The 15,292-nt window shown below is 46.5% G+C and overlaps 1 protein-coding gene across 4 annotated transcripts in view; it reads left to right on the top strand.

Moving 5' to 3' along the window:
• The window catches only part of TTC28 (tetratricopeptide repeat domain 28), a 637,573-nt gene that overhangs the window by 520,582 nt on the left and 101,699 nt on the right, over positions 1–15,292 (top strand). For all 4 annotated transcript variants that reach the window (XM_059408718.1, XM_059408717.1, XM_059408719.1 and 1 more), the window contains 6 exons: positions 1,861–3,202; positions 4,512–5,035; positions 8,513–8,622; positions 10,365–10,494; positions 12,652–12,870; positions 14,813–14,978. In XM_059408718.1, the coding sequence (XP_059264701.1) occupies positions 1,861–3,202; positions 4,512–5,035; positions 8,513–8,622; positions 10,365–10,494; positions 12,652–12,870; positions 14,813–14,978 (2,491 nt within the window). The remainder of the gene's footprint in view (positions 1–1,860; positions 3,203–4,511; positions 5,036–8,512; positions 8,623–10,364; positions 10,495–12,651; positions 12,871–14,812; positions 14,979–15,292) is intronic.

Genomic DNA, 15,292 nt, shown 5'->3' with positions numbered 1-15,292 from the left:
ACATCCAAAAGCTGGCCAGACCCAGAGATGGATGCAAGTCCTGTGACAGGGCAGACCTCCAGCCCAGGCAGGGGAGGACACGGGGGCAGAAGAGGGGCCCTGGCATTCTCCTTTCTGCCCCCCTCACTTCAGCGTTTATGATGTGTGCTGACATTGTTCATTTCCGGACCGGCTCCCTCATGACCCGGCGCACTCTCTGAGGGCAGACTTGCATCTCCTTTGTTTGTCCCTGCTGCCCACCACGAGCCTTAACACACAGTAAATCCTGGGGCGGCGCCTGAGTGAGTCAGTGAAAGTGTCACAGAAGCGAATTGTGGGGCCTGGATTTTGACAGCTTGCTTCTCAGCGCGTCTATTTTTAGTTCAGACTTTTAAGAAGAACCCAGCTTGGTGTTTTTGCTTTTTTGTACTTCTGTGGGTTTTGGTCACCACTGCAAAGCTCACACATTGATTCATGGAAAAGTATGTTCAAACCCAAGGGCAAGGAGAAACCTGTTTGCATACTAGATTCTGTCCATCTTTTCCAGGGCTCCGCACCCCAAACCACCCCCCCGCCAGATTGAACCAGGTTCTCAATAAAGGTGCCTCCCAATTACTTTGATGATATCCCTTATTTGGAACTACTTTCTCTTTTTTATTTCGATGATATATCTTTTTTTGAACTGCTTGTAGAAACAGTACCTTAGCTGCTAGAGCATAGTTTATGAGCGTTGTTTAAAATGCTGTTATTAATGACTATAAAAGCAGAATTCTAAGAAATTTTGGAAGAAAAAAATCATGCAAATCCCATCACCTCACAAGCAGTTTCTATTTTTGCATAATCCCCTCAAGGTCTTGTCCATGTGCACACACTTATTTTCCTGGCTGTTGTCACAGGGAGCATGCAGCGTTGTTTTCTGCCCCCCCCCCCTTTTTTTTTTAACCGCTTATTATTGTAAGAACCCTTTTCCCTCATTTTTCTACCCAGACTTTATAATTATCTTTTAATGACTACATAATCCTCTGTTGAGTTGATATACCAAAATGTACTTCTACAGTCCCCCAGTGTTTGCCATTTAAGATGCTTCTGATTTCTCACTAATCTATAATGCTGCAGTGAAGATTGGTATGTGAATAGCTTTTGCATTTGTCAGATGATTTCCATAGACTATATTCCCGTGAGTAGGACTGCCGGGTCTGAGCAGGACCACGTGTGTGGTTCTCACCATCCTGCTTCTCCATAGGCCATTCCCGTTTATGTCCAGCAGCTGATGTGTTTACCAATTTCAGGCAACCTCATCAGTATAGGGTGCTGCTTAAATTTTTTGTTTGCTAATTTAGCTGCAGTAAAATGGTACTTCGGGGTTGCTTTATTTTGCATTTCTTTGATTATTAAAAGAAATTAGCATTTTCCCCCTGTGGTTACTTCTGTATTTCTTGGATGTGAGTTGTCTGCTCACACTTACTGTTCTTTGCTTATTTCAGTAAACTAGAGTTTGATTTTAGATTTTTTTTTTAAAATCAGACCAAGTGAAACCTTGGAAATCTTTATACACGATAGCTATTGGATTTTGTCATATATGTGTCACATATTTTTCAGTGTCGGGTTTGCCTTTTAATTTTAGATATATATTTGAGTACAAAACCTCTTAATTTTGTAATCAAATCTGTCTGTGTTTTTTTTCTGTTTCTTCAAAGCTTAGAAAGCTATCTCCCCTCTGGAGCGCTGATAAATATTTAATTCTACCTTCTGTTATTTTAAATTCTCTAATTCATCTGAATTGTGTTTGAGTATAAATTGAGTTGCAAATTACTTTTTTTTCCCCCAAACTGCTCATCAGTAATTCTAACCTTTTTTCTGTTCCTTTATTCTCTTTCTTAGGAATCATACACCAGATGAAAGGCGATTATGATACTGCTCTGAAACTCCACAAGACACACCTGTGCATCGCCCAGGAGCTGAGTGACTATGCTGCTCAGGGCCGTGCCTATGGGAATATGGGCAATGCCTACAATGCCCTGGGGATGTACGACCAGGCGGTCAGGTACCACCGGCAGGAGCTGCAGATCTCCATGGAAGTGAATGACCGGGCCTCACAGGCGTCGACACACGGGAACCTGGCTGTGGCTTACCAGGCCCTGGGTGCCCATGACCGGGCCCTGCAACATTATCAGAACCACCTGAATATTGCTCGGGAGCTTCGTGACATCCAGAGCGAGGCCCGGGCCCTCAGCAACCTGGGCAACTTCCACTGCTCTCGGGGGGAGTATGTCCAGGCCGCCCCCTATTATGAACAGTACCTCCGGCTCGCTCCTGACCTTCAAGACATGGAAGGGGAAGGGAAGGTCTGCCACAATCTCGGCTATGCCCACTACTGCCTTGGAAATTACCAGGACGCTGTAAAATATTATGAGCAGGATCTGGCACTGGCCAAAGACCTTCATGACAAGTTGAGCCAGGCGAAAGCTTACTGCAACTTGGGCCTAGCATTCAAGGCTCTGCTGAACTTCAGCAAAGCTGAAGAGTGTCAGAAGTACCTATTGTCCCTAGCCCAGTCGCTGAATAATTCCCAGGCTAAATTTCGAGCCCTGGGGAACCTGGGTGATATATTCATCTGTAAAAAAGATATAAATGGTGCAATAAAATTCTATGAGCAGCAGCTGGGCTTAGCTCACCATGTCAAGGACAGAAGACTGGAAGCCAGTGCATATGCAGCCCTGGGCACGGCATACCGGATGATCCAGAAATACGACAAGGCCTTGGGTTATCACACACAGGAACTGGAGGTCTATCAGGAGCTGAGTGACTTGCCGGGGGAGTGCAGAGCTCACGGGCATCTGGCTGCGGTCTACATGGCCCTTGGGAAATACACAATGGCCTTCAAGTGTTATGAAGAGCAGCTGGATCTGGGGCAGAAGCTGAAGGACCCTAGTCTGGAAGCCCAGGTCTACGGCAACATGGGGATCACAAAGATGAACATGAATGTGATGGAAGAAGCCATCGGCTACTTCGAGCAGCAGCTGGCCATGCTGCAGCAGCTGAGTGGAAACGAGTCCGTGCTCGACAGGGGCCGCGCCTATGGCAATCTGGGGGATTGCTACGAGGCCCTGGGTGACTATGAGGAAGCTATCAAGTACTACGAACAGTATTTATCTGTTGCCCAGAGTCTGAATCGCATGCAAGACCAAGCTAAGGCTTACCGGGGCCTAGGAAATGGGCACAGGTAAAGATGACAGAGGTCAGATGTGGTTGATCACATGCACTAAGAGCATCTGTGACAGTAAAGGCAACTTACTGTCTGCATGGTGGCTTGTTACCTACAAAGCAGTTTCATGTGTATCTTATTCAGCTCCCCCAATGATTTTGTGAATTTAGCAGGGTTATTATTACCCTTCAATTATGGAGGAAGAAACTAAGACCCAGAGGGGTTAGGTCGATGTCCAGGGTTACGCAGCTTAAAAATTAAGGACAGCTGAGAGTCAAACCCAGGGCTGTCTGACTGCAAATGCAATGCTTCTTTGACTACCTCATGAGGTGCAGGATAAAAGAGATAATGGGAACGGGAAAGGTGAATGCATCAGTTCAACTGATGTTTTCTGAAAGTCTCTCACATTATATGAATGTGTTTATTAATGACACATCTATACCCGCGAATTACGTGGACTCCCGTTTTGTTGCTTTTAGTGAAAACCACCTGAAGATGGTGGGAGTGAATAAATGAATAAATAAGTGAATAAATAAAAATCCTATCATCATCATGCTAGGCACCTTGCAGAGATATCTTGCTTAATATTTATGGCAATCCTGTATTACTCTACACTTACTATGGTCTGCGATGGGCTGTGGGATTTACTATCATCCAGAAATGGAGGCTCAGGGAAAGGAATTCATGTGCCCCACACAACTGACTTGGTCTGCTGCCCAAATCCTTGCTCTTCCCAGTCTTACCATGTCATCTCTTAGCAGCACAGAAAAGACACACTGTTGGCTAAGGTGATGCTTTCCTTCTGAGTGTGGGGAACCCAAGAAGGTGTCTGTGTCTGCAGAATTTACGGCCCTTCCAGATCAGCAGGGGATTAGGGCTCCTGGAGTAGAGGAAGGGCAAGGGTCAAGCTAAATCATCACCCACAGAGTGCTCTGAGAAGCTCAGGGTGAAAGATTTATAGCCATTGTAAAGTGATTTCAAAAACATAGTCTAAGCGGTAGTGGAAATTGGGAGGCCCAAAGAACCAAACAGTTCACTCGCTATCATTGTGCCTATTAATATATTTTATGTTTCCTCTGGGGTGTATATCCCATTGAATCTCAAGCTCTTGGGAAGGTCACTAAGGGATGACTTTTGAATTGCTTTCCAGATTATGAAATTCCCCTGCATCTCACTCTAAGGGCACATGATAGATTTTAGCTAGAAGAGGAGTTAAGAGCTTCTATAGTAAGTGACAGTGACAAATGCTTTTCATTTTCTCGGGGGCTTTAGCATGTCTGCACCTGCACAAAATAATATCATTGCTTTTCTGTCTACATCCCCACAGGGCAATGGGGAGCTTGCAGCAAGCCCTTGTGTGCTTTGAAAAGAGGCTCGTGGTCGCCCATGAGCTCGGGGAGGCCTTTAATAAAGCCCAGGCCTATGGAGAGCTAGGAAGTCTGCACAGCCAATTAGGGAATTACGAACAAGCCATTTCCTGCCTTGAACGCCAGCTGAACATTGCTAGAGAGATGAAAGACCGAGCTCTGGAAAGTGATGCGGCCTGTGGCCTCGGTGGCGTTTACCAGCAGATGGGGGAATATGATACAGCCCTGCAGTACCACCAGCTCGATCTGCAGATAGCAGAGGAAACCAATAACCCCACCTGCCAGGGCCGAGCCTACGGGAACCTGGGCCTCACCTATGAATCCCTGGGCACCTTTGAGCGGGCCGTGGTCTATCAAGAACAGCACTTGAGCATCGCCGCGCAGATGAATGACTTGGTGGCTAAGACAGTGTCATACAGTAGCCTCGGAAGGACCCATCATGCCTTGCAGAACTATTCGCAGGCAGTCATGTATTTACAGGAAGGTAAGTGAAAAGGTCCTGTGTGGTTCCTGTGGGGTGGTCTCTGGGTAAGCCCTGAGGTCAAGTTCAGAGTGTACTCGGAAGGAAGTAGGCACAGTTTGAGTGGCCACCCCTGCCCAGAGTGAGGAGCTCAGAGGCCACATCATGAGTTCAACTCCAAAACTGTGGTGCCCCCACTAGGTGTGCATTAATAGCACAAAGGCGTTCCCTTGTCCAGAATGTGTTTCCTGGCTTGTGTAACCCTGGGAGCCGGCTGTCCGGGCAGCTGGTACCCTCCTTGCTCCTTGGAGCCCTCACCTTCACAGCAGACGACACATTCCCACACGAGAGGAAGCAAGCAAGATTTAGTCACATAAAATTTAAGGGCCTGAATCAGAGGAAGATGCCCATCTGTCCCAAGCCGCGTTGTCCATCCTGAAAATACCTAAACTATAACAAAACTGTGAAGAAGTCCATTTTGAGGTCACAGCTGAGGTTTAATCCAGTCTGAGGTTCGCTCAAGCAGTCGGCCAGGCTTCCTTCTGGTGCTTGCCCGTAGTGCTTGAGCTGATGCTATGGCAGTCTTGTTCCAGACACTCCCAGAAAGTGACTGCAGCTGCCTCCTCCTTCTCCTCCTCCCCCTCCCTCACCCCCAGGCTTCTGACCCCTGCTGTCAGGTACCATGCAGCCACAGGAGCCAGTCCTCGGAGCTTCCTTCCTCAGGAAGCAGAAGTCCCACAGCCGTGTGCTAATCCTCTACCCCGTACACTCCTACCCCGGAAAGCACTTCGCCTCATGGGGGCACATGGAGCCCTCCCATCCTGGAAGGAAGAAGGGCAGATAGGATGTTCTTGGCTCACTAGTAAAAGGAAGTAGTTGCTGATTTCCAAGCAAGAACTCTCATTTCCAGCTTCCAAGGGTCTTTGCACGTTTAGTTTATTTAACCGGATTTCATTCTCACAGTAACCTTCAGAGGTGTATCTCTACTTCCGTTTGCGGCCAAATGACCCGAGGCTCAGGGAGTCCAGTGGCTTGGTCCTGACCATGTGGTCAGTTCATGGTGGAGTGGGCCTCAGCCCAAGTTTCCAGCCCCAAGAACCACACAAGACCCTGTGTGTTGTTGTTTCTAAGCACAGCACAGGGTTGGAACAGTGATATATCCCCCATTACTCCGGAGCCCCAGCTGGGAAGCCAGGAGGGAGGGAAGCAGGAAGCAAAGGGGAGACTGGGCCAGAAGCTGACGGTTTGCTGTCATCCTTTGTACAGACCAGGGATTGCTCTGGCCTGCGGGCTGAGAGGTTACCCAGAGGCTGGGAGCCACTTCCCAGACCTTTTTTGGCTTCCACTCCATGGGCGCTCTGCCTCCATGCATCAAATATGAGAGTTGGCTTTGGGTTTCCTGAAACTTAACTGTGGTAAAATTCCAACAGACTGGGGGCGATTTTCAGTCGAATTTGTGAAAACTATTAAATTCAGACCCAGCAAATGACAACCTTTCAGCTGTGTTCTTTTGTACTTCCTGAAAGATTGTTTCCATAAAGCAGCTGCTTTGCCTGAGACATTGTAACATAATTCTACATTTATGGAAAACTCTCAATTTCACTTTTATTGTTTCTTGTAATTCTGAGTCTCGTAGAGATCTAAATTCTCATCATGGCATCTCCATGGTGCCTGTTCTGCGGCTGTACTCCACCAGAAAGCCTGGTGCGGCTCCTGGGTGGGATTAGATGCCTCTTCTCATGAGCTATTACAGGTGCGGACACCTGGAAGGCCCTTTCTGAGTGCTTCTGAGTCAGGCCTGCAGCCTCTTGCATTGAGGGTACAGTGGAGCCAGAAACCACCTTGGTGCCTGCCCCTCTCCTGGCTCTCAGAGGGAGCTGTGAGTCAGCATCACCCCGCCCCAGGGCACTTGAACCTCACTGGTGGGGCCTGGTCTGAGATTTGGGTAGAAGCTCTCCAGGTAATGTGTACAGACAACCCTGATCAAAGCCACTGGTCTCATCCGGCTTTCTCTCTTTTTGTAAGTGAAGAAAAGGAGCCTGGGCCCATTTAGTGACCTACCTGGAGCTACATGCAACTAGTTCCTGGGAAACCAGGCTTCAGGGATGCTGGGGTGCTGGGTTAGATTCCTAAGAGACAGAGGCTAATAGGAACGAGGGGGACAGATACTGTGTCTGCCCGGCCTCTTAGCTCTTCACTGGAGAACATTGAGCAGGGATAGCTGCCTTGAAGAATGAATATGCTTAGTGTGTTGAAGGTTAAAACATTCTCCTGGTTTTCATCCAAGAACCATTTGTGTTCTTCTTCCATTTGTGTTCCTATTGTATGAGGTGTTTTTTTAACATGTGAATAATTTGCAAGTATTATTTTTGTTATCCAGCGACACGTTTTAAACTTAAAATGGTATTTCTAAGTTTTCTGAGTTAAGTGCCTTGTGAAATGCATAGTATTTTACGAGCACGAACCTGAATATCACTTCAACTGACTCAGTTCCTTTTCAGAAGTCAGAAATTGCACTGGCCCAGCATGCTCAGAGGCAGGCTCCCATCCACTGTAAATCAGATTTTAAAAAAGGAAGTCGTTCCTTTGTGCGTGCAGCTGTAGTGTGGGAACCTTCCTGTGCTCTTCTGCACAAGCTAACTCCTGTGTACAGAGAGCCAGATCATGAGGACAGAGTGATGCTGAGAACTGCTTAGTGGCCAGGACAATAAATGGTTGCCCTCAGATTTGGCTTTCCCAAAGCTTTGGAGGTTTTTTGTGTCCCGAAAGCCAGAAGCTTGCTGTAGGTAAGTGACCCAAACTGCAGGTGTCTGTCTGAAGGCCACTAGAATGAGGATAGTCTCATTTAAGGCTTTCAACTCATTATGTACTTGTTCTGTAACCCTGCCGAGGCATATCAAAGTGTCAGCCTTAAAGGAAAAACAGATTGGACATGAAATGCCTCAGTGGTGTCGGTAACAGAAGGCAGAGTCAGACGGTGTGAGTGTTCTGCTTTGGGGGAGAACATCAGATGTGTCTCCCATCGACACTGATTGGATGCTATGTACGTGAGATAGGGAAGAGTATTAGCTTGGCTTCTGTGCTTGACTTGAACTGTCAGGGAAAGCTTTTGCCTGCCAAAGAATTCGGTTGGATAAATTTATAGGCCAGAAGTTTTCATTTGCAAAGCTAGGGACTTCACAGCTGGGAGGGCAGCCAGGTTAGGTTCCATTCACGTTTCAGTGTTTCTGCCTGCCCTGCAGATCTGTTTCCTGCTGATAGCCATCACCTGAGCTCTTGCTGGGGCATCTTGGACTGTTCTGGAAAGGTCGCCACTAACACAGAATTTGAAGAGAATGTTTACTCTGCCTTGACTGATTCTACTCTTGTCCCGCATTTTAGTTAGCTCTGTTATTAACATTCTTTATATACACCTGGTGCAGAATTAACCTCCAGGACTCCTTGGCCAGGGGGGATTGTCTGTCTTCCGTGTGTCCTTAGCATTTTTCTATCTGATTTCAGGCTTAAGGTTAGCTGAGCAACTGGGCCGAAGAGAAGATGAAGCCAAAATTCGCCATGGTCTTGGCCTCTCCCTTTGGGCTAGTGGGAACCTGGAGGAGGCCCAACATCAGGTGAGTAGAAGAACCCCTGTTCCAAGTGGATTTTGTTGCCAGAAGCATGGAAGCCCTTGGGATTACTGTCCAAGTAGTGATGACGTTTGTTACAAGGTGCTAACCTCTGCACTTGGATTAGTGTATAGATTTTCCAGCCCAGAAGTGCTGAGCCTTAGTCAAGATTCCTGCTCACTTGTATGACAGATTTCTCAACGATTTCTTTAGCATTCTTGTGTTACGTGTTACCGTTCCTCATTAAACCTTAATATGAAATTACATACATTTTATGAGAGAAGTAATTCAAGAATTCATAATTATTGGCTTTAATGTCTTTATAGGTTTCTAGACACATCAGTGGATACTTCCTTCTCTCTCTCTCTCTCTCTCTCTCACACACACACACACACACCCATACACATACACGCACTTGTACATACACACATACACAGAGTTCATGTTTCTGCATATGTACAAATAGTTGAAGAGAAGCCCACTCTCATGCTGGCTCTGGAGACTGGAAAGATCCTAGAGTTGTGGTTCCTCTGTCAAGCTGAAGGAGTTGTGAGATGGCATCATCCAAAATCACACACTCAAAGCTTAGGCCGTGTGTGAGTAATTCCTGCTGAGGCATTGTGCTAGGCCCAGGAGCACAAGGCAAGGTGAATCAAGGCTCCTATCGGAGGTGCTCACAGGAACTGATGAGGTGATGTGACTGAAATTGTGCCATGGCCTCCTGGAATGTGGTGGTGTTTCTCTCTCCTTTTTAAACTATTAAAGGCAGTTTAAAGAATTCTTTAGTTCCTTGTTTAAAAAATTAAAACTTATATTACTATAGTGATTTGCAGTTTTCAAGTACTGTCACTCACTGAATTTATTCCTCAAATACCTCTGAGGGTAGAATGATAACCATCCCCTTTATAGAAAAGAAGAAACTGAGACTCCAAATCTTGCCCCAGGTCACAGGATGAATTAGTGGTAGAGCTGAGGATACTAAGTCTAAGTTCTTAGTCCTAGAATTCTTTTTTTGTTTTTTTTTTTTTAATTTGCATGAACTTAAAATTGGATACTATTCCTTGCATATAAATATTAAGAGAAAAGTCTCATGGAGAAGCCACTTGGAGCAGCAGGGCAGTGTCTCTGTAGGAATGTTGAGCATCTGGTCCTGTGGATGTCCCTGTGAGCAGGTGTGGCTGTGGGGAGCTTGTCCCGGAAAGACCTACTCCTGGTCACCGTTGCAGAGGGCACTGTTTGATTCGGCTGAACTGCTTGCCAAAGCTGACCTCCTCGTGAAAGGATGGCTGCCTGCTCCTCCTCCCTCCCCCCATCCCAGCCTTGTATCCAGCCTGTCTGCTCTGTACCTGCTCTCACTCTGGCCCTGGGGCTGAGTGAGGCCGGGGTACTAAATTATGGTTGCTTGAGGGCAAAAGGAGAGGCTTTGTTTGTTTTAATCAAAATCAGCCCTTGATTGGATTCATAGCTGATTTTTTTTTTTTTCTTGCAACTTTCAGACTAGAAGTCCATAAGCTCTGTCTTTTAGATGGCCTGGTCTAATTGAGCACATAAACAACCATCATTTCCTGGGTGTGATCTGATATGATGCCTCTTCCAGTCTACAGGAACCTACCTGGAAATGAAGATCCGTCCTTTCAAACCTCTTAAAAAAGTGTTTCTAGATTGGAGCACCAAGTTGGGTACAGAAGTTGTCTCTGGCCATAGTGGTTTCTGGGGGAATGAATGACATTCTTTGTCCCTACTTGCAGCTCTATAGGGCATCAGCGTTATTTGAGACAATCCGACATGAGGCGCAGCTGAGCACGGACTACAAACTCTCCCTCTTTGACCTGCAGACTTCGTCCTACCAGGCCTTGCAGCGGGTGCTCGTCAGCCTGGGTGAGAGCGGCCGGGGTTCCCACTTCTTGGGAGTGAGCCTGCCTGTCTGTGTCATTCCAGGGCTGCTGGGGCAAAATCTGACTCATGACGTCAGGCCATGAAGCTACAACTGCAGTCCAGTCACCGAACATGTGTCCGTTTAGTCAGCAAATATTTATAGAGCACCTACCAAGTGCCATGTGCTAGTCCTGGGAATGAAAGGCCAGAAGGCCCGGTCCCTGGCCTCCAGAAGCAGTCAGCCTGGTGAAAGACAGACGTCAGGGAGTCCTGTACGGTGTGACGGGTGCTTAGGGTAAAAGAAACTCAGGTGCTGTAAAAACAAAGCATATTGGCAGACAGACCCAGGAGCTGGAGAAAGTGTCCTGGGGCTAGAGAGGCTTGAGCTCCTCTCCCTCAGCTTCCCTCCCACCACTCACACCTGTAGGATGCCTGGCCTCTTCCCTGTTTCCTCTGCCACAGAAGTCTTTCGTTTGCTGCTCTGTGAGTGTTTTTACTCTCTGGGTCTGCCCTCCGGGCCGTGACCTAGTCAGTGATCATTCTCCCAGGCCTGTGTGCTGGCTTGTACTGGGGCAGCATGCATTTCCCTCACTGGGGCCTCCGCTGTCCATCATCCTCTTTTAGCTGCCCTGTCTTCAGCCTCTTCTCAGGCCTGTCCAGCTCTGCTGGCCATTTCCCCCAACCCAGACCATGGATGGAGAGGTATTTACCAGAACTAACAATGTCTTTGAAGTTGGATGTTGAGGCCTTGTCAGTAAGACCCTGTCCTTTGCTGTGTGTATCTGAATGCCCAGGCCTCCCCTTGAAAAATGTATCTATTAAATATGCTCATTGCCTGAGATTACAATTTATTATCTATTATAATCACAGTGTTAAGTCTGCCTAACACTTTGGGGCCGGTTTTCCAACGTGCACAGAAATCATCCCTGCTGATCCAGTTAATAACTTAATAGGGTAAAGAAGACATTTGCATACACACATGTAAATCCCCCTTTCTACTGATACTGGAACTGCAGGAAGCTAGGCATCCTTGAAGTGCTGTCGGAGTGCGGCATCTGGTCTCCTGCCTCTGCCTGTTCTCTCTTTGGACCCTAGTTTGGGCAAATCTTCCCTCTCTCTATTTATGATGCAAGCAAATCCTCTGCATTATATTTCTTCTAAACACTCTGAACAATCCTCACTTGAAAGTATGTTGCCTTATACATTGTTGGTGCCCTCATGTGTGTGCATTTAGCTTTTAAACTAGATAACAGACTAGTCTCTTAGGGAAAGGGATCAGGAATTGGACTGAAAGACTGAAGAAAAGCTTTGAAAGAGAAAAGCAATTTCAAAGAACTAGAGACTTCAGAGGTTTAAACCCTTTGCCCGTGGGGACCGGAAGAGAAGAGAAACAAATGTGTGGGAGCCTAGAATGGAATGAGGTCTCAGCCCTAACAATAATATCACCTGTTATATATGTGATACTTTGAATAACCCATTCAGGCATCTCACATGTAGCACCTTGGTCAATCTTTACAATAGCCCTTTTGAGATGGAGGGGGCAACTGTTAGGACCCTCCTTTTGAGCCAGGGTTGAGAGGGAATAGGACACATTCAGCAGAGGGACTGGCAGGTATGAAGACACAGAGGTATCATGTGGGGGGATGGGCTAGTGGGGCTGGACAGTGTGATGCCTAGAGGGGCTGCATCGAAGAGAAATAGAAAAATGGTCAGGAACCAGGTCCTGTAGGTTTATCTGCCAAGGCCAAGTCAGAATCAAAGTTGAGCAGGAACGTGAGAGGGTAAACAGCATGCAAAGCATTAGGTCTAAATAGCTAAAGTGAATGGGGTCAGACTCCAGGACGCCAAAGAGCAACTCAGGTTGTGGATTAGAGAGCAGGCAGAGCTGAGGACCATCCTCTGAACAAAGTTGGCTCTCTTGGGGTATGACTGTCGACAGGGGAAAGCCTAATGGCTTGGGCAGGGGTGGTCTGAAAACGTGGAGTTTTAGAAGAGTGGCGCTGTACCTATCATCTGAGGCAGGGGGTTGGATGTGAACGGAGACTGTGCCCCACAGAGGAGTGCAGTGAGGTTTCCACCCAGGATCTCTGTACCTGATGGCCCTTTGTGGATAAACACACTCCCCCAGGGACTCCTCACCATGTGGCTTTTGTATCCTAGGCCATCATGATGAAGCCCTCGCTGTGGCAGAAAGAGGACGGACACGGGCATTTGCCGATCTTCTGGTAGAACGACAAACAGGACAACAGGACTCCGACCCCTACTCCCCAGTCACTATTGATCAGATCTTAGAGATGGTTAATGGCCAGAGGGGACTAGTACTTTACTATTCCCTGGCCGCAGGCTACTTGTATAGCTGGCTGCTTGCTCCTGGGGCAGGTAAGATCTCTTTCTATGGGAACTGGGCAATTAAGACACTAGACTGAGAAAGTCTAATGACTAGAGGTAGAAGAGGCACATTACCATAGATCAGACTAAGGAGCTGATGTCGGCTTTCAGCAAAACCTCAGCCACGGCCGATAATCTGTGGTAGGGCATTCAATTAATAAGACAGCCCAGCTTTCTCATTTCCCCAAGAAATCGCTGCTCCTCACTGGTGAATGTGGAAGCATTCATCAAGGAACACGAAGAGCAGAGGATTAATTTCACCAGCAGCCCTATTTTTAGGCAGCTGTTGTTCATTAGCTAATAAAGCGATGACTGGAAGTCCTAACGAGTTCTTTCTAGATATGATTTAATAATTGTGACCCTTTTTCAGGGTGAAGTTAGACTGAAATGATCCTGGCAGCTCTTATCACCATATATAAACAAAGTCTCAGGCTTGAAATTTCCAAGTTTAGCAGAACCCATTTTAACCAGTTCTGTTGTAAATCTGTTTCCGAAGTAAAAATCCTCTTTGATTAAATCGGCATTAAATGTTCAGGCTGTAACTGTTTCACTAAATACAGAACCACTAATTAGCTGTTAGGGCCATATTTTTTGCATAATAAAATGCTGATGGCTTTACCGTGTTGGAGACACACCAGATCCAATTAGAGTTTATTGACTGGGGAAGTGGATCTTATAATTGGGAATCTTGAAGAATGGGCTTCTTGAATATCTGTAAGCCAATTTCAGAAAGTTCAACTGCCAGGGAGAATTGACAAGATTTTCTTGATTGTGTTTCTGTCCCTTTGATTTAAAAAAAAAAAAAAGATGCTGGCTGGATGACAACTCTCTGATGCCTCTTGGGTTCTGAGCACTCGTGCCTGGAGTTTCAGTACCTTGGCATAATTTTTTAATAATCTTTCCCCCTTAATTCCATGTTTTTTATGGGATTTCCATAAAGAACATTCTTACCTCTGACCTTTTTATGCTGAGGTTTTAGTTGTGATGTTCGTGGTGACTTGGGGAGTGTCAGCTGCAGTGGAATGAGTCCCTGTGTATGCCCCGCCCCCCAGAGGGGCACTGATGCCTGGGAGGACATGGCTGGTGATGGAGGTATCAAGCTCTTTCTCTCTGTCATTGTTATGTTTTGGGGACATGATTTGACAGGTGGTATGTCCAAATCCCTGTAATAATGAGCCATGTATAATGAGGCTCCCATTGTTTCTCTTTCCCGTCCTCTTTGCTCTTAATGAGACTCTGAAGCTTTCACTGGGGCTCTAATCCAATCAGAGAGGAGCAGCGTTTTCCAGGGCTGACACACCTCATTACCATTTGAGAATATGTCCTATGTTTATTGCCAGAAAACCACTATGGATTGCTTCAGTTTCATGCAGCCACAATTTTTTGCTCCTTTAATCCATTAATGATGGTTGACCAGTTAGTCTTATTTAAAAATGGTTTAAAATATTTTTATCTGGCCTTTGTATGACGATGCATTTATTTCAACTAGCTTTTGTGAAATAAAAGGTCTTTGAGTAACACAGTTTCCACTTGGCTAGTTATATTTCTGTTCAGAATTTCAGTTTCTGGGGAGAATATACCTTGGCATGCTCGTGCACCATTCAGGAAAGAAAACTTTCCCTAGTTGATGCTTCTGAGAAGTATCTGTTTGGAAATACATATGAAGTAGTCGTCATCCCATAAGCTTCTGAATATAGTGTCAAGAGCAGAAGCCTTTTCTTAAATTCCCTGATTTCAAGCACCAAATCTCTTGACAAAAGCTGTAGAAATGGGTACTGACCAAATTCTGGAAAGCCCTCACAAGACCTTGATTTCAGAATCTCTTCACACTGTTTGGATGGCATGCTTGCCCAAGAGGGCTACCCCCTGCCTCCAGCCCTCCCTCGCGTAACCCTGGCCTTGCATGATGTTGGCTGTGCCTGTCTGGTTTCAGGAATTCTGAAGTTTCACGAGCACTACCTGGGTGATAACGCAGCGGAAAACTCCAGCGACTTCCAGGCCAGCAGCAGCACGGCTCTTCCAACAGCCACCAGCTCCGTCCTCGAGCAGCACATCGCCAGTGTACGAGAGGCCCTGGGAGTAGAGTCTTACTACTCGAGGCAAGTAGTACTCCGATCCCAGTCCCATCTTCAGACACGACCTCAGGGTGTTGGGTTTTTTCTCTCTCTCTTTTGTAAACATCCTGTTTGAGCTAAATGGAAGAAATCGATGGAATTCACACTTCGAGCGAAGTCTGTTCACAGTTGCTACAGGAGAGACAACTATGTGTCTCTGGAGGGCAGATCCCTTTGTGGCTGTCTTATTCTTTTTGGTAATTTCCTCTCAGATAGGGAAAGGTCTCCTCGGAGATGCGTGTTTTCTAAGGAGGGTTTGTTTGTAGGATGTTTAAACCTCCACATGACTTTGAATTTAA

The sequence above is a fragment of the Mustela nigripes genome, chromosome 8 (genome assembly GCF_022355385.1).
Source record: "Mustela nigripes isolate SB6536 chromosome 8, MUSNIG.SB6536, whole genome shotgun sequence".
Lineage (NCBI taxonomy): Eukaryota > Metazoa > Chordata > Mammalia > Carnivora > Mustelidae > Mustela > Mustela nigripes.
The sequence above is the reverse complement of the archived record's forward strand: the minus strand, read 5'-3'. Positions and strand labels throughout refer to the sequence as shown.